General features: G+C 43.8%; 1 protein-coding gene across 13 annotated transcripts in view; it reads left to right on the top strand.

The window, feature by feature from the left end:
• LOC141273442 (scavenger receptor cysteine-rich domain-containing protein DMBT1-like) overlaps nt 1-23,147 on the top strand; it is a 253,334-nt gene extending 230,187 nt beyond the window's left edge. For all 13 annotated transcript variants that reach the window (XM_073685267.1, XM_073685271.1, XM_073685268.1 and 10 more), the window contains 5 exons: nt 12,814-13,122; nt 15,446-15,463; nt 20,627-20,647; nt 21,438-21,576; nt 21,716-23,147. In XM_073685267.1, the coding sequence (XP_073541368.1) occupies nt 12,814-13,122; nt 15,446-15,463; nt 20,627-20,647; nt 21,438-21,576; nt 21,716-21,920 (692 nt within the window). In that variant the 3' untranslated portion in view covers nt 21,921-23,147. The remainder of the gene's footprint in view (nt 1-12,813; nt 13,123-15,445; nt 15,464-20,626; nt 20,648-21,437; nt 21,577-21,715) is intronic.
• Nucleotides 23,148-24,234: the final 1,087 nt, after the last annotated feature.

The following is a 24,234-nucleotide window of genomic DNA, read 5'->3' on the forward strand; positions in this document are numbered from 1 at the left end:
GTCCTCGATGTCTCCCTCCCCAAATCCATATAGGATTCCATCCAGTCCAACTTTCCCTTTGCCTGGCCCTCACAGGGTATCAAATACTTAGGAATTCCTATTCATAGAGACCTCTCCCATCTATGTTATCTTAATTTTGGGCCCTTTATTGAACAACTCCATACAGACCACGGTTGGCAAGTTAGAACTGTAAGATTCACTACGTGAACCACTGGTGTTTTGTGGAAAAGCACATGTACACTGTGTTCCAAATTATTATGCAAAAAGTGTTTAGGAGTGATAAGGGAAGAATTTGTTTGTTTGTCAGTTAAACTCATTGATGGTGATGTGTGTCAGGGCTCTTTATATCACTGTAAGCAATTGCAGACACCTGTGCTAATTAGTTTGGCAGGTGTGTCCAATGAAAGGCAAGACTACTTAAGAAGGCTCTCTCACATTATTAAGCAGCCTACATTTTCTGCCAAAATGGGAAAGAAAAAGGATGTGTCGGCTGCTGAGAAGCAACAAATTGTGGAGTGTTTAGGTCAAGTCATGACTACAATCAACATTGTGCGATGATCAGGATGAAGTGTCTTGGCAATCAAGAAGTATGTAGCTGATTCACAGTACACACGTGTGCGTGCTGATAAGGGCAAATTGAGGACTCTTTCCTACAGGCAATTATGTCCGGTTAAAAGAGCAGCGGCAAAAAAGCCTTGTCATAGCAGCAGACAAGTTTTTGAAGCTGCTGGTGCCTCCAACGTCCCCCAAACAACAAGATGCAGGGTCCTTCAGAGGTTTGCAGCTGTGCATACGCCATCCTGTCGACCTCCTCTATCCACTTCACACAAGCAGAAATGGCTCCAGTGGGCCAAACATTACATGAAGACTGATTTCAAAACTGTTTTGTTCACGGATGAGTGCCATGCAGTGCTCGATGTTCCAGATGTATGGAGTGGAGGATGGCTGGTTGATGGACACCCCACGCAAACACGGCTACAGCGCCAACAAGGAGGAGGTGGAGTAATGTTTTGGGCTGGAATCATGGGGAGAGAAATTGTCGGCCGCTTTAGGATTCCTGAAGGCGCTAAAGATGAACTCCATAATGTATGTGGATTTTCTCAAACAGCACTTCCTGCCATGGTTCAAGAAGAAGAACGATGTATTTCACAGCAAGATCATTTTTTTGCATGATAATGCACCATCTCATGCTGCACATAAAACATCTGCATCTCTGGCTGATATGGGCATAAAAGGGGACAAACTTATGGTGTGACCCCCATGCTCCCCTGACCTCTACCCCATTCAGAACCTCTGGAGCATCATCAAAAGGAGTGTCTATGATGGCGGGAGGCAGTTCACATCTAAGCAACAGCTCTGGGAGGGTATTCTGTCCTCATGCAAAACAATTGAAGCAGAAACCATCCAAAACCTGACAAATTCAATGGACGAGAGAGTTAAGAAGCTCCTTTCGAACAAGGGGTCCTATGTGAAAATGTAACATCACCTAGAATAAAGTTTTGAGTTGAAAACTGTTTGATTTCAGTTTCTAATAACCTGCTAATGCTTATAATTTCAAAAATGATCATTTTTTGGGTCTTTATTAAAATGAAAAGGTTGATCGAAAAGTTTGGGGGATCTAAGAGTGTGGCAACCCAGTAGTCATGATTACTTCGAATTCTGACAATATGAGGGTCATGTTGCATGTAGTGCAGCAAGAAGGCACTTATGTGTCTTGCGCATCTCGGAGCCCCAAAATTATTTTCCGGGCTAGATGCAGCTAAAAATTATTATTAATTTTAAATCTGGTGGAGCTTAGTATAGATGGCCTAATAGGATCAGTGCTGCACACTGCTACAAAGCCCAAATTATTTTCCAGTCAAGATACAGATAAACATGATTAGTAATTTTAAATCTGGTGGAGCTTATTATAGATGGCCTAATAGAATCAGTGCTGCACACTGCTACAAAGCCCAAATTATTTTCCAGCCAAGATACAGATAAACATGAATAGTAATTTGAAAGCTTAAAACGGTTGGTAGGGTGATTTTAACCAATCATCAAGCTTTTACTCTCCCCAGGATGACACAGGGGTAGAAAAGTCGTTTCGGATCCATGATTTGTTCATCTTTATGAACGTGAGTCTGTCTACATTATCAGTGGAGAGCCGCGTGCGCTTATCTGTCAGCACACCACCAGCAGCGCTGAACACACGTTCAGACAGAACGCTGGCTGCGGGGCATGACAAGATCTCCAAGGCGTAAGTGGCTAGCTCCGGCCATTTATCCAGATTGGAAGCCCAAAAAGAGCAAGGGTACAGTGACACAGTCATGGCTTCAATGTTTACTTGGAGATACTCCTGTACCATCGTCTCTAGGCGTTGACTATGTGTCAGACTTCTTGTCTCCTGTGGCAATGCAAAGGATGGCCTAAAAAAGTGGTGAAATGATTCCGCAAAATTGATGTTACCAGCAGATACTGTGGTTCTGTTACGGTTTGAGTGCTGAACACTTGACGGTCCCACGGTTGGCAAGTTGGAACTGTGAGATTCACTACGTGCACCACTGGTGTTTTGTGGAAAAGCACATGTAAGATTCTGCAACAGTCTCTGCTGATACTCCTGCATGCGTGCATCCCTTTCTATGGCAGGAATAATTTCTGCAAATTTACTTTTGTACCGGGGATCTAACAGTGTGGCAACCCAGTAGTCAGGATAATTTCTAATTCTCACAATTCGAGGGTCATGTTGCAGGTAGTGCAGCAAGAAGGCACTCATGTGTGTTGCGCATCCAGGAGCACCAAGTCCCTGTTGTGTTGGTGGCGAGGTAACAATCATGCTTCCTTCCTCTGTCCTCTCCCCCCAACCTCGCACAACAGAAATGTGATCAAGGTCTCCCTCATCTGATGAGTCTTCCATCAGTTCGTCCTCCACTTCTTCCTGGGCTCCTGCACCTTCCTCACTAGTTTGGCTGCTACCATGCGCCCTGGTAAAACCATCTCCCCCACCCTCACATGCCTGCCGCCTTGGTGCTGCCGACCATCTGGACCTTGCAGATGTTAGCCCTTCCGCATACAACTCCTCCTCCTCTACTTCCTCCACCTCCTCTTGTGCCACCACCTGACTCCGAATCCTGTTCAACATGTGCTCCAGCATGTAAATCACCGGAATAGTCATGCTGATAATGGCATCGTCAGCACTAAACATCTTCGTCGCCATTTCAAAACTGTGCAGAAGGGTGCATAGGTCCCTGATCTGAGACCACTCCTCCAGCGTGATTTGCCCCACCTCTGGATCTCGTTGGCCCAGGCTATACGTCAGAACGTATTGCACCAGGGCTTGTCGGTGCTGCCACAGTCGCTGCAACATGTGCAGAGTTGAATTCCACCGGGTAGGCACATCGCATTTTAGCCGGTGAAGTGGCAGGCCCAACGACTTCTGTAGAGATGTAAGTCGCTGAGCTGCGGGATGCGAACGGCGGAAGTGAGCACACAGCGACCGTGCCCTCTGCAGAAGGCCATCTAGTCTGGGATAGTGGGCTAAAAACTGCTTGATAACCAGGTTCAACACGTGAGCCATACAAGGCACGTGTGTGACATTGCCCCGGCGAAGGGCCGCACCCAGGTTTGCAGCATTGTCACACACGGCCTTCCCTGGTTTCAGGTCCAGTGGAGACAACCATTCATGAAATTGGTTCTCCAGAGCTGACCACAACTCCTCAGCTGTGTGACTCACATTTCCCAGACATTTCAAAGTAAAAACCGCCTGATGACGTTGAGCCCTACTGCCAGCATAGTAAGGAGGTGTGCAGGATCCCTTCTGCGCAGTTAGAAAGCTTGTGGCATGACCAGACAGGCTTTGGGTGCAGGTGGAAGACCGAGAGGAGGTTGAGGAGGCAGAAGCAGTGGAGGAACTTTGACATAAAGAGGATTGACGCACAACTCGTGGGGACGGCAAGACTTGGACAGCAGCCCCTTGTCCTGCTGTCACCATAGTTACCCAGTGCCCAGTCAGCGACATGTAACGCCCCTGTCCATGCCTACTCGTCCAAGTGTCTGTGTTGAATTTCACCCTGTCACACACAGAGTTTCTCAAAGAAAGCGGTGATGTTGTGTGCGACATGCTGGTGGAGCGCAGGCACACTGTTCTTTGAGAAGTAGTGCCGACTGGACATCTGGTACTGGGGCACTGCGACGGACATAAGGTCTCGAAAATCCTCTGTGTCCACCAGGCGGAAAGTCAGCATTTCTGTAGCCAAGAGCTTGCAGATGGTGAAATTCAACCTCTTAGCTTTCTCATGGCTAGGAGGAAATGGTCTTTTACTTGTCCACATCTGAGGGACCGAGGGCTGGCTATTGTGCTTAGACGGGGTTGATAAGGGTGTCCCCGGCAAACTGCCGGTCTGTGAGGAAGATGCAGGCGGACATGTTAGGTTGCCTTGATCCAAAGGTGGTGCTATCGATGTCGGACAGCGCTCAACACCAGCTGGTGTTACCACCTCCAAAGAAAATGATGACCTGCCAATCACGCTGGCTGTTGCGGGAAAAGAGGTGGCAGGTCTGCGCCCCGAAACAGGTGTGACTGCTGTCTCCCCAGTCACAGAGGATGAAGAGGCCGCGAATGCACAAGATATGGCAGACGGTGGTTGGCCCGGCCGGCTAGGCCGCATTGTAGCACACTGAGCTTCCCACTGCAACTTATGCTTCATGTCCATGTGCCGGTTCATGCATGAAGTACTCAAACTATGTATTTTTTAGCCTCTACTTAGCTTTTGCTGACAAATGTTACAGATAACACGAGTTGGGTCATCTTTATCGATCTGAAAAAATGCCCAGGCTATGCAAGGCTTAGCACTCATGCGACCTGAAGAGCCACCACGACTTGTGGTGAGAGGCAGAGTTGTGTTTGAGGATGCAGTTGTTGACGTGCTTCCAGTACTAGGTCTCTGTCCAGGAAGGCGCAACCTGACCTCGTCGTCACTAGCATCTTCCTCCACCTCCTCTGCTGACCTCATCTCTTGGCTGACTGTGGGTTGACAGTAAGTGGGATCTCCAACCTCATCATCATCACCCTGTGCGTTATCACACCCGTCGTCCTCAGAGCCAACCTGTTCCTGCCCTGACAAAAAACTAAAGTTGTCGCTCCAATCAGGTATTTGAGTCTCATCATCGTCTTCCTCATTGTCTCCACCAGCAGGAGTTACAGTTTGGGAATGAGGGTCTACATTATGGTCAGAACCTTCAGTGTCTGGTCCTGGATCCGACTCATAAAGATTCTGGGCATCAGTGCAGATCATTTCCTCGTCTGGATTCACAGAAGCGCTGGAGTCGACCTATGATTCCCAGGCTATAGTATGAGTAAACAGCTCTGCAGACTCAACCATCTGTTCTACCTCATACTCAGATGGGCAGCTGGAGATTTGGGAGCTGTGAGGAAGCAAGTGCGATTGGGGTGACACCTTTGAGGACTGGAGTATTTGTGATGTTGAAGTTTATGTGGAGAGCCCACTTAAAGGAGCACTTGATATCCGTTGAAGCACCTGCTGTTTTTGTGCCTCATCTGGAATTTGTAGCGATTGGCGTGGCCGTAAGAAAGGGATCTTATCACATTGTCCGCTAAAAGAAGTAGACATTTTAGTTTGGCTGGAAGATGGTCTTTCTTCTGCAGATGTTACTGTTGCTTTAACACCTACCCCACGGACACAACCTTTTTTCCCCTTCCCAACACGCCTATTCCCTTTTCCACCAGCAGCAGGCCTTTTTCCACTCATTTTGGTGGTTAACTAATTCACAACTCTGGAGTTGTTTGCACAAAAGAACAATGGATGGGAACCGAGCAGAGCTGAGTGGCCAAACTGTGGTATTAGGCCAAAACTATTGGCTGGGTTAGATGCAGAAAAAAATTATATTCAATTTGCAACCTGATGGAGGTCAGTATAGATGGACAAATAGAACAAGTCCCACACACAGCTAGAAGCCCAAATATTTTTTCAGAGGTAGATGCAGAAAAAAAATATATTCAGTTTGCAACCTGATAGAGGTCAGTATAGATGGACTAATAGAGAAAGTCCCACACACTACTAGAAGGCCAAATATTTTTTCAGAGCTAGATGCAGATAAAAATTATTTTTAATTTGCAACCTGATGGAGGTCAGTATAGATGGACAAATAGAGATAGTCCCACACACTGCTAGAAGGCCAAATATTTTTTCAGAGCTAGATGCAGAAAAAAATTATATTCAGTTTGCAACCTGATGGAGGTCAGTATAGATGGACTAATAGAACAAGTCTCACACACAGCTAGAAGCCCAAATATTTTTTCAGAGGTAGATGCAGATAAAAATTATTTTTAATTTGCAACCTGATGGAGGTCAGTATAGATGGACTAATAGAGAAAGTCCCACACACTGCTAGAAGGCCAAATATTTTTTCAGAGCTAGATGCAGACAAAAAATTGTTTTTAATTTGCAACCTGATGGAGGTCAGTATAGATGGACTAATAGAGAAAGTCCCACACACTGCTAGAAGGCCAAATATTTTTTCAGAGCTAGATGCAGACAAAAAATTATTTTGAATTTGCAGCGTGATGGAGGTCAGTATAGATGGACTAATAGAACAAGTCCCACACACTGCTAGAAGGCCAAATATTTTTTCAGAGCTAGATGCAGAAAAAAATGATATTCAGTTTGCAACCTGATGGAGGTCAGTATAGATGGACTAATAGAACAAGTCCCACACACTGCTAGAAGCCCAAATATTTTTTCAGAGCTAGATGCAGAAAAAAATTATATTCAATTTGCAACCTGATGGAGGTCAGTATAGATGGACTAATAGAATGATGCTATGCCCAAAAGATTTTACTTCACTAGGTGCAGTAAAAAAATTGGTATTCTATACACAGGTGGTATATCTTGCAACACAGATAGGCTACTCCACTGACTAACACACTCTGCAATACGCCAAAAAGGATTAGCTTTGCTAGATTCAGCCAAATGCTGTGAAAAAAACTTGCACAGCACTGGCACAGACCTGCCTGGCAAAAACTGATAGGAACTGATGTAACCTAGTCCTGAAAAGGACTGCAATTACAATTATTCTTTACTCCCACAATCTATCTATTTAAGAGCACAGACCTGCCTGATAAAAGTCGTAGGAAATGCTGTAACCTAGTCCTTAAAAGGACTGCAATCACAACTATTCCCTACTCCCAAGCTATCTGTAGATTTGTGCGAAAATTGGGTTGAAATTAACAAGGTATAGCGCACACAGCAACAGCGGTGCCGTCTAACATGCAGCTGTAGCAGTGAGAAAATGGTGGTGACGGGGAAAATGGCTTGGTCTTATAGGGCAAGGACATGTGACATACACTGCCAATGACACATGCCCTTGCTTGTGTGAAAAAAGCACTTCGCTCCGTGTGTGCGCTGCTGATAGGCTGACAGATTGCACCTCCCCACTGTAAATGCGGGAAAGAGAAAAAAAAATGGAGATCTTCATTATTCCTGCAGAGATCCATCCCCTGCCCCTCCCCCCACCCCGCTGTACACTCAAACTGCATATTAACATTAATTTTCATCATTACTGAGAAAAAATCCAGTTATGATTTTGGTGCACGAACAGTTATCGAACATAACCTCGAACAGCCGAATTTTTCTCAAATCGTTCGTGTTCGCCGAACGGCTCGAACACCGCCCAAAACAGCTCGAATTTGAGATTGGCGAACAGTTCGAGTAGAACAACGCTCATCTCTACTGGTGACTCAGATAAACTTATCCTCAGAAACAGAGGTGACTCTTGGTCTTCCTTTCCTGGGGCGGTCTTTATGTGTGCCACTTTTTTGTAGTGCTTGATGGTTTTTGCAACTGCACTTGGGGACACTTTCAAAGTTTTCCCAATTTTTCGGACTGACTAACCTTTATTTCTTAAAGTAATGATGGCCACTAATTTTTCTTTACTTAGCTGCTTTTTTCTTGCCATAATACAAATTCTAACAGTCTACTCAGTAGGACTATCAGCTGTGTATCCACCAGACTTCTGCACAACACAACTGATGGTCCCAACCCCATTTATAAGGCAAGAAATCCCACTTATTAAACCAGACAGGGCACACCTGTGAAGTGAAAACCATTTCCGGTGACTACCTCTTGAATCTGATCAAGAGAATGCCAAGAGTGTGCAAAGCAGTCATTAAAGCAAAAGGTGGCTACTTTGAAGAACCTAGAATATAAGACATGTTTTCAGTTGTTTCACACTTTTTTGTTAAGTATATAATTCCACATGTGTTAATTCATAGTTTTGATGCCTTCAGTGTGAATGTACAATTTTCATAGTCATGAAAATACAGAAAAATCTTTAAATGAGAAGGTGTGTCCAAACTTTTGGTCTGTACTGTATATATATATATATATATCTATATATATAGATATATATATATATCTATATATATAATCGTCTTATCCCGTCTGTCTGTCTGTCTGTGTGTCTGTCTGTCCAGGAAATCCAGCGTCGCTCATTTAGCGGGACGGAGCTCAGCGGCGATGCAGCCGGGAGATGACCGGCGCGAGGCGCTCATCTCCTGGCCGGTAGCAGCGGAAGGAACCCGACCGCCGGACCCATCTGCGGGACGGAGATGCAGCGGAAGGACCGCCGGCGCCGTTGACCTCCATGCGGAAGGGAGGACTGGGGAGCGGCGCTGCGGGTCGGGATACTTCTGCTGCGAGCGCCCGCTATGTACCGGGTTCTCGCAGCGTAAGTAGCCGCACAGGCAGAGCCGCTCCCCGGTCCTCACCAAGACGATTAGATGATTGGTCGCCGTCTTCCGACCTGACCAATCACTGATCTTAGCACAAAACTTAAAGACCGCTGTGCTGATTGGTCGCCGACGCTGCCCGCGACCAATCACCGATTTGGGCGCCAAATTTAAATATCGGCCGCGACCAATCAGCACAGCGGTGCTTAAATGTGGAGCCAAGATCGGTGATTGGTCGCGGCCGATATTTAAATTTGGCGCCCAAATCGGTGAGTGGTCGCGGGCAGCGTCCGCGACCAATCAGCACAATAGTGTTTAACTTTGGCGCCAAAATCAGTGATTGGTCGCGGGCCAAGACAGCGACCAATCACCGATTTGTGCGGCAGCTTTAAATAGCGGCCGCGACCAATTGGATGTCAGCGGCGCTGCCTGTGCGGGTACTTCCGCTCCGAGAACCCGGGACAAGAGCGGGCGCTCGCAGCAGAAATATCCGGACTCGCAGTGCCGCTCCCCGGTCCTCCCTTCACACCCTAGCCGCTGATGTCCCCACAGTATCCGCATGGTGTTACAAAGGTCCGGACATTTGTGTTAAAAATCGCTAATTGGTCGCTGGCGCTGCCCGCGACCAATCACCGATTTGGGCGCCAAATTTAAATATCGGCCGGGACCAATCAGAACAGCGGTGTTTAAATGTGGAGCCAAGATCGGTGATTGGTCGCGGCCGATATTTAAATTTGGCGCCCAAATCGGTGATTGGTCGCGGGCAGCGCCAGCAACCAATCACCGATTTTTGACACAAATGTCCGGACCTTTGTAACACCATGCGGATACTGTGGGGACATCAGCGGCTAGGGTGTGAAGGGAGGACCGGGGAGCAACGCTGCGAGTCGGGATACTTCTGCTGCGAGCGCCCGCTCATGTACCGGGTTCTCGCAGCGGAAGTAGCCGCACAGGCAGCGCCGCTGACATCCATGCGGCTAGGGTGTGAAGGGACGACCGTGGAGTGGCGCTGACATCCAATTGGTCGTGGCCGCTATTTAAAAGTGCCGCACAAATTGGTGATAGGTCGCGGTCTTGGCCCGCGACCAATCACAGATCTTGCCGCAAAAGTTAAACACTACAGTGCTGATTGGTCGCGGACGCTGCCCGCGACCAATCACCGATTTGGGCGCCACATTCAAATATCGGCCGCGACCAATCACCGATCTTGGCTCCACATTTAAACACCGCTGTGCTGATTGGTCGCGGACGCTATTTAAATGTGGCGCCAAAATCGGTGATTGGTCGCACCCTACGTCGGCGACCAATCAACACAGCGGTGTTTAAATGTGGAGACAAGATCGGTGATTGGTCGCGGCCGATATTTACATTTGGCGCCCAAATCGGTGATTGGTCGCGGGCAGCGCCAGCGACCAATCAGCGATTTTTAACACAAATGTCCGGACCTTTGTAACACCATGCAGATACTGTGGGGACATCAGTGGCTAGGGTGTGAAGGGAGGACCGGGGAGCGGCGCTGCGGGTCGGGATACTTTTGCTCCGAGCGCCCGCTCATGTCCCGGGTTCTCGCAGCGGAAGTACCTGCACAGGCAGCGGCGCTCCCCTGTCCTCACTAATACAATTCCGCTCCCCGCTCCTCACAATACGATTCGCTGATTGGTCGCTTGCGGAGACCGCGACCAATCAGTGATCTTGGCGCTAAAGTTAAACACCGCTCTGCTGATTGGTCGCGGCTGCTGCCCGCGACCAATCACCGATTTGGGCACCACATTTAAATAGCGGCCGCGACCAATCACCGATCTTGCCGCCACATTTAAACACTGCTGTGTTAATTGGTCGCGGACGCCAGCCGCAACCAATCAGCGACCTTGGCGCCAAATTTAAACAACGCTCTGCTGATTGGTCGCGGATGCCGGACGCGTCCAATCAGCGAGATTGGTGCCAAATTTAAACAACGCTCTGCTGATTGGTCGCGGACTCCAGCCGCGACCAATCAACGAGATTGGCGCCAAATTTAATCAATGCTCTGCTGATTGATCGCGGTCGCTGGCCGAGATCAATCAGCAGTATTGGTGCAAAATTTAAACACCGCTCTGCTGATTCGTCGCGGTTGTCGGCCGTGACCAGTCAGCAGTATTGGCGCCAAATTTAAACCTCACTCTGCTGATTGGTCGCAACCACCGGCCGTGACCAATCTTCGTTTTTTGTGCCAAATTTAATCAACGCTCTGCTGATTGGTCACGGTAGCTTGCCGCGACCAATTAGCAGTATTGGGGCCAAATTTAAACACCTCTTTGCTGATTGTTCGCGGTCGCGACTAATCAGCGGTTTTTGCGCCAAATTTAAACCCCGCTCTGCATCGCTCTGCTGATTGGTCGCGGTCGCCGGCCGCGACCAATCAGCAGTATTGTCGCCAAATTGAAACACCTCTTTGCTGATTGGTCGCGGTCGCGACTAATCAGCGATTTTGGTGACAAATTTAAACACGCTCTCCAGTCCTCACTAACACGGTTCGCCGATTGGTCGCGACCGCCGCCCGCGACCAATCAGCAATTTTGGCCCAAAATTTAAACACCGCTTTGCTGATTGGTTGCGGCCGCCAGCCGCGACCAATCAGCGATTTTGGGGCCAAATTTAAACAACGCTCTGCATCGCTCTGCTGATTGGTCGCGGTCGGCGGTCGCAACCAATCAGCAGTATTGGCGCCAAATTTAAAAACCGCTCTGCTGATTGGTCGCGACTAATCAGCGATTTTGGTGCCAAATTAAACACGCTCTCCAGCTCTCACTAACACGGTTCGCTGATTGGTCGCAGGCGCCACCCGCGACCAATCTCCGATATTGCCACCAAATTTAAACACCGCTTTGCTGATTGGTCGCGGTTGCCAAACGCGACCAATCAGCGATTTTGGCACCAAATTTAAACCCCGCTCTGCATCGCTCTGCTGATTGGTCGTGGTCGCCGGCCGCGACCAATCAGCAGTATTGTTGCCAAATTTAAACACCTCTTTGCTGATTGGTCACAGTCGCGACTAATCAGCGATTTTGGTGCCAAATTTAAACACGCTCTCCAGTTCTCACTAACACGGTTCGCTGATTGGTCGCGGTTGCCACCGATATTGCCACCAAATTTAAACACCGCTTTGCTGATTGGTCGCGGTTGCAAAACGCGACCAATCAGCGATTTTTGCGCAAAATTTAAACACCGCTCTGCTAATTGCGCCCGGTCGGCCGCATACATATTCTAGAATACCCGATGCGTTAGAATCGGGCCACCATCTAGTATATATATATATATATATATATATATATATATAAATATATTAAGGCAGCACTCCAAATATATTCAGTTCTTAGAAAAAATTGACTTTATTGAGCCCAAATGGAGACATTTCGGTTCACAGAACCTTTCTCAAGCAGAGTTCAAGTGCAAATGGTGAAACATTTATAGGTGTAGTTTGTGATTATCATCATTACATTTCATTAACATACACAGATCTTTTTCACAATAAATAAGTGCAAAATACATCCTCATTATTTCCATCTTATTTTACATCATTAGTGTTAAACTTAATAAAGTTACTTTTTTTTACATTTCAACAGTTCATTCTATATATAAAGTGGCAAGTGACTAAATTGATAATACACTCCTCAAAAAAATAAAGAGAACACTTAAACAAGTGGTATGGATAAAGAAAGAATGAAATTCCAAAGCTTCTCCTATACTTTGCAATATTAAACATGGAGAATACAGAGATGGCACATTGATGCCATCCGTGTGCTGGACGTGTTTTTCATGGACCCATAGAATTGTATTGGCCCTTGTCATTAGTGCTGATGGAAAAAAATGGGAATGTCTCTGCATGGTTCACACGGACACATGGCCCATGAGAAAACATGGACATGTGAAAATCACCATAGGTTATAATGGGTACGTGGGGTATCCGTGAAAAAAAAATGGATGCCATACATACCAGAAATTTGTACATGTGAAGGGGGCCTTAGACAACATAAGGAAAATGTTATCAAAGTGTATGCAAGATCCAGAATTTTTTTTTAAGATTCTTTATCTTTTTCCTATTTTGCTAGGGTTACCTGTGAGGTTAATAAATGGGACTTATTGTTCTGGCCGTGTGGAGGTCTTCTATAAAGGAGAGTGGGGAACAGTGTGTGATGATTCTTGGGATATGAACGATGCTGACATTGTATGTCGTCAGCTGGGGTGCGGCTATGCAACTTCTGCTCCTGGAATGGCCAGATTTGGGGAAGGCCAAGGACCAATCATGTTAGATGATATGCAATGTGTAGGTAATGAAGCCACTTTATCACATTGTTCCCACCTTGGAATTAAGAAACACAACTGTGCTCATAGTGAAGATGCTGGAGTCATCTGCTCAGGTACGCAAACTTTATGCTATGATAATATTTTGTGAGAATGGCTAATTTTTGGTTATTTTTCAAGGTAAACCTCATAAAAAAGTAAACACAGATTTTTTTTCTAGACTATAACTATTAAGGACATGTAAAAGAAAAGTTATCCCCAGGTGAAGTGATGCACATCTGCCATCATGTAGAACATCTTTATTGATGGCAACCCAATGTGATAAACATCTAAAAAATTATTAAAAACAAAAGGTAGCAAGTTCATGGTTTCTGCCCACCAAGATATTTTTGGCCAAAGATCTCCCCACACACATAGACAATTTGTTAATATGTTGGATGCAATCATTATAGAAATATCAACAAATAATACATGTAATAGCTAGTTGGATGCAATTATGAAATGCAGAATATTCGGTAGACGAGATCACATTATGATATTGGATCAGGGCTGTTTAGCATAACTTTATTTTTTCATTTAATGATACACATTTAAATCCTCTTTTGCATTTACAGGGTCACAGATATTTACTAGTAATGTAAAATAATACTTTTTATATAATAGCAAAATGAGTTACTGTACAGTCATGGCCAAAAGTTTTGAGAATGACACCAAAATTATATTTTCACATGATCTGCTGGCCTCTGGTTTTTATTAGTGTTTGTCTGATGTTTATATCACATACAGAAATATAATTGCAATCATATTATGAGTACCAATAGGTTATATTAACAGTTAGAATGAGTTAATGCAGCAAGTCAATATTTGCAGTGTTGCCCCTTCTTCTTCAAGACCTCTGTAATTCTCCCTGGCATGCTCTCAATCAACTTTTGGACCAAATCCTGACTGATAGCAGTCCATTCTTGCATAATAAATGCATGCATTTTGCCAGAATTTGTTGGTTTTTGTTTGTCCACCCGTCTCTTGATGATTGACCGCAAGTTCTCAATGGGATTAAGATCTGGGGAGTTTCCAGGCCATGGACCCAAAATCTCTATGTTTTGTTCCATGAGCCATTTAGTTATCACCTTTGCTTTATGGCAAGGTGCTCCATCATGCTGGAAAAGGCATTGTTTGGCGCCAAACTGCTCTTGGACGGTTGGGAGAAGTTGCTCTTGGAGGACATTCTGGTACCATTCTTTATTCATGGCTGTGTTTTTAGGCAAGACTGTGAGTGAGCCGATTCCCTTGGCTGAGAAGCAATCCCATACATGAATGGTTTCCGGATGCTTTACAGTTGGCATGAGACAAGACTGGTGGTAGCGCTCACCTCTTCTTCTCAGAATAAGCTGTTTTCCAGATGTCCCAAACAATCGAAAAGGGGATTCATCAGAGAGAATGAATTTGCCCCAGTCCTCAGCAGTCCACTCCCTGTACCTTTTGCAGAATATCAGTCGGTCCCTGATGTTTTTTCTGGAGAGAAGTGGCTTCTTTGCTGCCCTCCTTGAAACCAGCCCTTGCTCAAAGAGTCTCCGCCTCACAGTGCGTGCAGAAGCACTCACACCAGCCTGCTGCCATTCCTGAGCAAGCTCGGCACTGCTGGTAGTCTGATACCGCAGCTGAAACAGTTTTAAGATACGGTCCTGGCGCTTGCTGGTCTTTCTTGGGCACCCTGGAGCCTTTTTGACAACAATGGAAGCTCTCTCCTTGAAGTTCTTGATGATGCGATAGATTGTTGACTGAGGTGCAATCTTTGTAGCTGCGATACTCTTCCCTGTTAGGCCATTTTTGTGCAGTGCAATGATGGCTGCACGTGTTTCTTTAGAGATAACCATGGTTAACTGTAGAGAAACAATGATACCTAGAACCAGCCTCCTTTTAAAGTGTCCAGTGATGTCATTCTTACTTAATCATGACTGATTGATCGCCAGCCCTGTCCTCATCAACACCCACACCTGTGTTAATGGATCAATCACTAAAACGATGTTAGCTGCTCCTTTTAAGGCAGGACTGCAATGATGTTGAAATGTGTTTTGGGGGTTAAAGTTCATTTTCTGGGCAAATATTGACTTTGCAAGTACAGTAAAATTGCTGTTAAGCTGATCACTCTTTGACATTCAGGAGTATATGCAAATTGCCATTACAAAAAATGAAGCAGTAAACTTTGGAAAAATTACTATTTGTTTCATCTCAATACTTTTGGCCATGACTGTAGTGTTTACCCATCAGATAGCACTTCTAGTCACTGTTACACATGGCCTCATATCATCAATTTTATCAACATTTCTTGACTTGAAATATTTAAAATCTAATTTTCAGATTGTTTATCTTCTTATTTTGTATGAAATATCTTTTTCTTTAATGAAACATACTGACTAAATCCCACTTCTCTCTTTACAGGCTCACCGATATCTACTAGTAAGTTTAATAATTCTTGATATTGAATGACTAAGTTACTGTAATCTTTACACTTCAGATATCACTTCTAGACAGTCTTCCACGTGGTTTCATATAATCATTTTTAGCAACAATTCACAGTTTTGAAGATTGTACACTTGATTTTAAGATTATTTGCATTAAAATATTTTTTAGATTTTGCTTTTTAGTCCAAAAATGTACTCAGTTGGGCAGATTTGGCAGACTTATCGAACCTAACAAAGACTCAGATTAGGAAATCCTATAAGTAACATGTGAACTAGACCTCTTGGCTCCAGCTTTATTTGAGCTCATGCACACAGCAGTATTACAGCTTCATTTTATAAAAATGGGGAAAAAAGAAAATTGAAGCACTCCTTCTGCAGGTCAGACAATAAGAGAACAGAGTAGAGAAAGTAATCTACTCACATATGTGAGTTGTGTGATTCCAGGCACAACTCTGATGAAAGCATATAGACACTCCAATGGCTGCTGCTCAACCCGCCGGATCCAGGACTTGGACCCAGAAAATACAATAGAGAAGTTGAAAAAAAAGAGTGTTTAAAAAGCGCTGCCAATTCTGGACCAAGGGATGGGTACCAAAATATTGAGTATAAAAATTATATTTATTAAAATGCTACGCATTTCAGACCTGAACCAACTCCTTCTTCAGGCATATACCTTCATTTTATAGAGAGCCCTAATAGATTGCCATATTGTGTGTGCTTCTGGTTTCATACAGAGGAATGCAGAGCTTTTTCTGCAGTATTACATGCTATTATGAGACATAATGGTGGTGTGTGCCATTGGACTGTACAGCAGGTTTTCTCTTTCAGAAGCAAAAAAAAAAACCTCTACATACAGGGCCTGACAGTGCAAAAAGGCCATACAGTCATACAGTATCTGTGTGACTGTGAACCCTTAAAGAAAAACACTATATTTTCCCTGTAATTTCCACCTAACTAAAATAACATTTTGTGTGGACCTGAACAACCACATTTTAATGTCTTACATTAGATTTTTACAAAATATTGTGTAGTGGCAAGAAAAATTAAAACACCAATCAATACCGCATATCTATCTAATTATGAAAAAAATAAACATTTTTTATTCTGACCATTTAAAAAGCTTGATATTCTTCAATCCTTGGCAACAATTATGGAATCACCGGGCTCGGAAGATGTTTATTCAGTTGTTTAATGTTGTTGAAAAAAAGCAGATCTCAGACATGGCACAAAATGAAACTCATTTCAAATGGCAACTTTATGGCTTTTAGAAACACTAAAAGAAATCAAGAAAAAAAATGTGGTACTCAGTAAGGGTACTTTTTTCAGACCAAGCAGAGGGAAAAAATTATGGAATCACTCAATTCTGAGGAATCACCCTGTAAATTTTCATTTCCAAAACTAACGCCTGCATCAAATTAGATCTGCTCGTTAGTCTGCATTTAAAAAGGAGTGATCACACCGTGGAGAGCTGTTGCACCAAGTGGACTGACATGAATCATGGCTCCAACATGAGAGATGTCAATTGAAACAAAGGAGAGGATTATCAAACTCTTAAAAGAAGGTAAATCATCACGCAATGTTGCAAAAGATGTTGGTTGTTCACAGTCAGCTGTGTCTAAAATCTGGACCAAATACAAACAAAATGGGAAGGTTGTTAAAGGCAAAGATACTGGTAGACCAAGGAAGACATCAAAGCACCATGACCGGAAACTTAAAGCAATATGTCTCCAAAACAGGAAATGCTCAAACAAAACAAATGAGGAAAAAATGGGAGGAAACTGGAGTCAATGTCTGTGACGGAACCGTAAGAAACTGCCTAAAGGAAATGTGATTTACATACAGAAAAGCTTAACAAAAGCCATCTTTAACACCTAAACAGAAAAAAACAAGGTTACAATGGGCTAAGGAAAAGCAATCGTGGACTGTGGATGACTGGATGAAAGTCATATTCAGTGATGAATAGCGAATCTGCATTGGGCAAGGTGATGATGCTGGATCTTTTGTTTGGTGCCGTTCCAATGAGATTTATAAAGATGACGGCATGAAGAGAACATGCAATTTCCACAGTCATTGATGATATGGGGCTGCATGTCAGGTAAAGGCACTGGGGAGATGACTGTCCTTACATCTTCAATAAATGCCCAAATTTACATTGATATTTTGGACAGTTTTCTTATCCCATCAATTGAAAGGATGTTTGGGGATGATTACATAATTTTTCAAGATGATAATGCATCCTGCCATAGAGCAAAAACGGTGAAAACATTCCTTGACAGAAGACACATAAGGTCAACGTCATGGCCTGCAAATAGTCTGGATCTCAATCCAAGGCTCCAACCTGCAAAGCTGATCTGGCAACAGCAATCAGAGAAAGTTGGAGCCAGATAGATGAAGAGTACTGTTTGTCACTCCTTAAGTCCATGCCTCAGAGACTGCAAGCTGTTATTAAAGCCAGAGGTGGTACAACAAAATTCTAGTGATGTATTGGAGTGATCTTTTGTGTGTTTGTTTTTCATGATTCCATAATTTTTTCCTCAGAATTGAGTAATTCCATATTTTTTTCCCTCTGCTTGGTCTGAAAAAAATTACCCTTACTGAGTACCACCTTTTTTTTCTTGATTTCTTTTAGTGTTTCTTAAAGCCATAAAGTTGCCATTTGAAATGACTTTAGTTTTTTGCCATGTCTGTGATCTGCTTTTTTTCAACAACATTAAACAACTAAATGAACATCCTCCGAGCCCGGTGATTCCATAATTTTTGCCAGGAGTTGTATGTGTGACATAGGTTTTTGTATTTCTCCAGGTTTTGCTCATTCAGCTTATTGACAACTTTTTCCTTTTTTTTCATTCTGTAACTATGTTTAAGCTTTGAAATAAATAGTTAATGAAAAAAAATAATTTTTCTTTAATATTAAATAACAATATATGGTAAACCAAAATCCAAATAAAATACATTGCTATAGATGTTTAGCTTATATAGTTTAAAGGGGTTGTCTACTACTAGGACAACCCCTTCTTGATCTAAATGTTTAGCACCGATAAAATCAAAAAGCTTATACTCACCTCCTGTGCCAGCGTTGTTCCAGCGGTGTCGGAACTTGCATTCCTCGGGCTCTTGTGTGATTGTGTCGCCCAATCAGCGCTGGTGTCACTGTCTCTGCCTTTGGACAACTCGAACATCAAGAGGAAGTGAGAGGGTAGCCGCAGCACTGACTTCTTCTTGATGTTTGAATTTGTCTGCGGGAACGTCAGTGCCAACTCAGCTGGAATGGCGCCGACACGAAAGGTGATATATGCTTTTTTATTTTATCGGGCCATGAGTTGGGTATGAGAAGGGGTTGTCTAAGTAGTTGACAACTTCTTTAAGAAATACTACAGGGAGATAAACATTTATTTCAATCTACATTCTAACATTATGCAGGTTGATATCCCTCTGTCTGGTCTTATATGTAATTTCATGTGATTCCTGAAGAGGCAATTTGCATATTAAATTTCCCAGAGGAGCATTGCATGGCGAATAAGCTTCCTTACCTTGACGTGCCAGAGTTGGTGTGTCACTCTTCATAAGGAGAAACGCTACCCCTTAGACCTCAGTTCAGAGCCTCTCACCTAGCCAAATCAGTTCTCATACTTTGCACTGACGAGGGCCAACCGCCCAAAACACCGTGTCTGCAAATTGAGATTCTGATTTGGCTTTTATCCTAAGTTATATTGCACGACTCGTTAAAGGGTTGATTATGACTTGTAGGGTTGCTACTTCCAATAGGTGGCGCTATAGAGTACAAGTCCTCATTTTCTCTGAAGAGGCAATTTGCACATGTGATTTTATAAACTTAGCACTGGCGGATACAGACAGAATTGGGCCCCTGTGCAGATATGATATATGGATCCAGTGCAGTCCAATAACTCATCATAATGCACAATATGGGCCCCTTCACCTCTTGGTCCCCTGTGCGGTTTCACAGGTTGCACTAATGATATGTCCACCCTTGAAACATATCACTGTGATCTCACATTACAGTACTACAACTGCTCCCCTTCCCTTCGGTGATGATATGTCATTGATCTGGGGACGTAGCTAGCGTGCTGCTGCTCATTAACCACGCTGGCTGATCAAGACTTATTATAGTCTGATTGCAGATGTGAAGTCCACTTTCTCCCTGACTCTCGTTCTACTCTGCCTGTCTACACCTTCACAGCTTGTGTATGTCCTGCTATTTTCCTCTCCCTGCTCTCACTCCACATACTTTCACATGTCATGTACAAGCTGTGAAGGTACAGGCAGGTGCATCTCCAGCTCTCACTCCATATACATTTACAGGTCACATACAAGCTGTGAAGGTGCAGGCAGGCGCAATTCCAGCTCTCACTCCAGTCACCTTCAGAGGTCATATACAAGCTGTGAAGGTGCAGGCAGTCATCTCCAACTCTAACTCCACACACCGTCACAGGTCTTATACAAGCTGTGAAGGTGCAGGCAGGCGAATATCCAGCTCTCATGCCACATACTTTTAGAGGCTATATAGAAGCTGTGAAGGTGCACGCAGGTGCATCTCCAGCTCTCCCTCCACACACCTTCACTGGCTACATACAAGCTGTGAAGGTGCGGGCAGTTTCATCTCCAACTCTCACTCCACACACCTTCACAGGTCATATACAAGCTCTGAAGGTGCAGGCAGGCACATCTCCATTTCTCATGCCACCCACCTCCACAGTTCATAAGTAAGCTATGACAGTGCAGACAGGCAGAGCAAAACAGGAATTAGATGGAGGGATGGGGGACATCAAGCTTGCACAAAGCAGGTGATGAGTCTTGGTGAGCAGTAGGACTATAGCCACGCCCCATGATATCTGACCTTTCACCCCAGAAGAGAGGATGAGCTCTTAGGATCAGCACCACTGTTGTTAAGTGAGGTCACAGTGAAAAATTACATGAATTTACATGCAATATAAGGCAGAGGAGAGGGCTATCAGCCTTCATAGTTTTAGACAAAAAATTTGAGACACATTTTTATCTCCCTGGATTACTCATTTAACAAAATTTAAGAATTAAATGTTGATATGTGACTATTTACATATGGTACATGAAATGCTAAAGTAAAGTTCCTTTTCGGAAAAAGTAATATTTTTAGTAAAATGTTTTAAATATTATTTTACAGCCACTCCACCCTCAAATTCAGGCAAGTATATACCTCTGTACAGCCTTTTAAATAATTAGTTAAAAATACAAAGCAAGACATGAAAATAAGAGCTGTTAACTTTTCACAAGCTAACTTTTCACAAAAAATGCATTTGCATCATTGTTTTTTTGGATTTTGTTTTAACAATATTCATTAAATGGTTTGAGACATCATTGAGGGCAAACACCCTGAAATACATGTCTGAAAATGGAGTTTCTAGTTTGGTTTCTTATCCTAAGTCATGTGGCAAGGCCTGTTAAAGGGCCAATATTGACTTTTAGGAGTGCTACTTCCAATAGGTGGCACTAGAGTTAAAGTATTTTTCCTCTGAAGAGGCTATTTGCATTTTGGAAGTCTGAGATAGTCCTCCTGCTTTGGGTTGGTCCATTTAAAAGGGGAAGTACCCCAGGCTAGACTAGGCACACTTTTCTTTGGTCATTTGAGACCACCTTTCTCCTTTGCTCATACATGGAGCAACCCAGACCTGGGGCATTGTCTCAAACTTCCAGAAAACACAATGCTCAAAGCCACTTTAGATACATGAAGAAAGGACTGTAAATCAGAGGAACAGCACCAACTAGAATATAAAGTGGGGCAGCATGTATTTTAACTATGCTTTGTGCATTTACTATGAGGTAGAGGGTCTCTTTAGTGTTAGAATATTGTATTCTTTATACATTACTTGTTATATCCCTAGTATAGGTCACTACATTGTGTTCCACATGTAGAAGACATTTTACTGACATAGATATTGTACTTATATGACTACTAACATGTATTGTCCTTCTAGGAGAGACCTGTGGTGCTGTTCTTACAAGTCGTTCTGGCCTAATATATAAAGAGTTTTATCCCCGTCCTAATATCTGGTGGACATGGACCATTAGAGGAAATGCATCTAGTTTTGTGGAACTTCGTTTCAATTATTTACGGTACGTTCTATTTATTTCTAGTACAAGCTATGTGAAATAAAAAGCATGCTATGTACAGTAATCCCCTGATATTTGTAATAATACAATTTGCAATCAGTAATATGTTGGATAATAAGGATTCCATATTATATTTCAATAGGATGGGAGATCCTCCAACATGTGATGCTCATGATGTGACAATCTATGATGGATTTCCATGGGAGGGAAAAATTCTTGGAAGGATCTGCAAGAACACAGATAAAACATTCTTCAGTACATCCAATATACTAATCATACAGTATTATAGTGAGAACCCCAGAGATGTTTATAGCTTTGAAGCTCAATATTACCAAATAGAACACTAATCAACTTGTCTAAATGTAACCAGTGCAATATGTAGTATTCAGTAATCATTACTTGCAAAATCAAGCTTTATTACATATATAAGTAGGTGTTAGGCATCAGGTGTTTGCTGGATCTGAAATGGGTTTGGAATCTTTGGTGGATTCTGTTGTCTCCCATTCTGGTCTAGCCAGGACAGATGCTGCTCAGCATCACCATCAGCCCCAACGCCTAGCTGGTGCATGAGATGTACAGGTTGTCTCTTGGGTCTTTGTTTATAGCAACATGAAGCGTAGGTTGCGGAGGGAAACAGGGCTGCTACAGCCTAAGTCCAGGATTCACTGCACTGAGCATGCCCGTGACATGGCGGACCGTGATTGGTGGTTTAGGAGTCAGCTGATCCGGAGACCTGGCACCGCATGATTGGTCGCAGGTGACGTCTCCAATAGTGCGACGGTGGGCAGGGCTTAATCTTTAAACAGCCCGCCCACAAACATGGCGGCGTGCTCTGATCTTTGAGCTGTGATGGTGTTGATGTGTGGACCCTTGGCCGTTTGGGCTCCACGTGTGCTTTAGCTTCTGCTAGGCAGGTTTAGCGGGGGATAGGCAGCCTTAGATGGAGGGAGGCAGGTAGCTTCGTTAGGCAGTCGGGCTCCGACAAAGGGGTCGCCATACACCCCGAGCCATCTGCAGACACCGTATCCCCGACACTGCCTGTAAGCCACGTGGAGAGTTACTCCTCAGTCCGGTAGCACGCCGGCTGGGAGCATGTATACGCCGGCGTGTATCACACACACATCCTAGCGCCTACTGCGTAGCCCTGTGCAGTTAACAGGGTTACGGCTACATTACCTGTCACACATCTCTCGTGCGGTGAACGGAGATAGTGCGAATCTCTATTCCCGTCCCGGTGTGCTGTAACACGGGAGGGATTGTTATATATTAGTTGGTTGTTTGTTCCTTCTACCCAGAAGGTGTTTGGCCGCAGTCTTACAGGCTGCATCGCGGACCCCGGGTTCGGTTGCGTCCCATTATTAATAAAGTTGTTTGCAACGGTCCCCATAACAGGTAGTTATAATCAATCCAGGACCTATAGACCCTACTTTAATTCTCTCCGGATCAGCCCTAAGCACAAGAAGTTTGCCTACTACTCTTGCTAATTTTAATTATGGCTATTCTAATTGCTGATGAAAAATATCATATATGTGTAGTTACAATCACTTTTAATTAAAATCACAGCTTTAAATAAATTCTTGAAATGCATTGAAAAAAATGTATTTGGTGTGTTATTAAGTATAAAGATGTACATTTTGATGTGTTCACTCTTCCATCTCTAGAGCAATTGTGACATTGAGAAAGCATAAAAAGCAACTTAATGGGAATCCCATCAGGATATCATACATCCAGAAACATGAGCAGACACTGGATGTGTTATTGCAACTATGTAAGTTTTACACTGAAACGCTGCTACAAGACAAGAACTGTGCATCTTAGATGACAAGTCCAAGATGTATCTGACGAAGGAGTTAGCTCTACTCCGATATGCATTGTTCCATTAAACTTCATTTTCACAGTTCTCCGTTCCTTGGTGTCATTGGATATTGGCAGTGCCAACAAACGGCATTTTCCTACTTTAACCTCTACTTCATAGTCCGAGAGGCTGGACCCCGGAAGCTTCTCCTCACTCCACTTGCTAGGCTGACAGGTCGCTCCCTATACACATAAGTAAAGTGCTGTCAGTGAAGGGGAGTGAAATAAGGAGAAGCCACAAGAGATTGGTCTCTTGGACTAGTCATTCAAGATACATTTTCCCTGACTTGCTTTTCAAAGGATGGTTTCTCTCAAATGCCGCAGCATTTCAAAGGAAAACTTACATGGCTGCAATAACTCAGCCAGAGTCTGGTTCATGCTGCCCTCAGGGCAGCATTAATCTCATGTAATGTTCACTTTAAATGCAATCTTTTGCATTAAAAAAAGTACACCCACATTTCCATCATATAATGTTTTGGCATATTAATAGAATGTTTGGGGATATTACCTAATATTATAAAAATATAAATATAGAGGTGTTACAAACTGAACTAATCCAAACCTAAAATTTCCTCCACTTCTCACTTTTTCCTAACCTTAACTCACTCCTACTACATACTACTTCCTCTCTACCACTCCATCTAACTTTCCATGGCTAACTTGACTGATCTTGCCCCTCCGCCATTCCTTCTTCAAACCCTGTCACCCGACCCTCCACTTCACTTCATCCGATTCCTGTCTAAATTAAGAAGCAATGGTTGTGCTATGTCCTTTAATATTTAAACGCATCACCTAAAACCTTAGAAC

Source organism: Phyllobates terribilis, unplaced genomic scaffold (genome assembly GCF_046119375.1).
Source record: "Phyllobates terribilis strain yellow unplaced genomic scaffold, ASM4611937v1 Scaffold_5__5_contigs__length_657084704, whole genome shotgun sequence".
NCBI lineage: Eukaryota > Metazoa > Chordata > Amphibia > Anura > Dendrobatidae > Phyllobates > Phyllobates terribilis.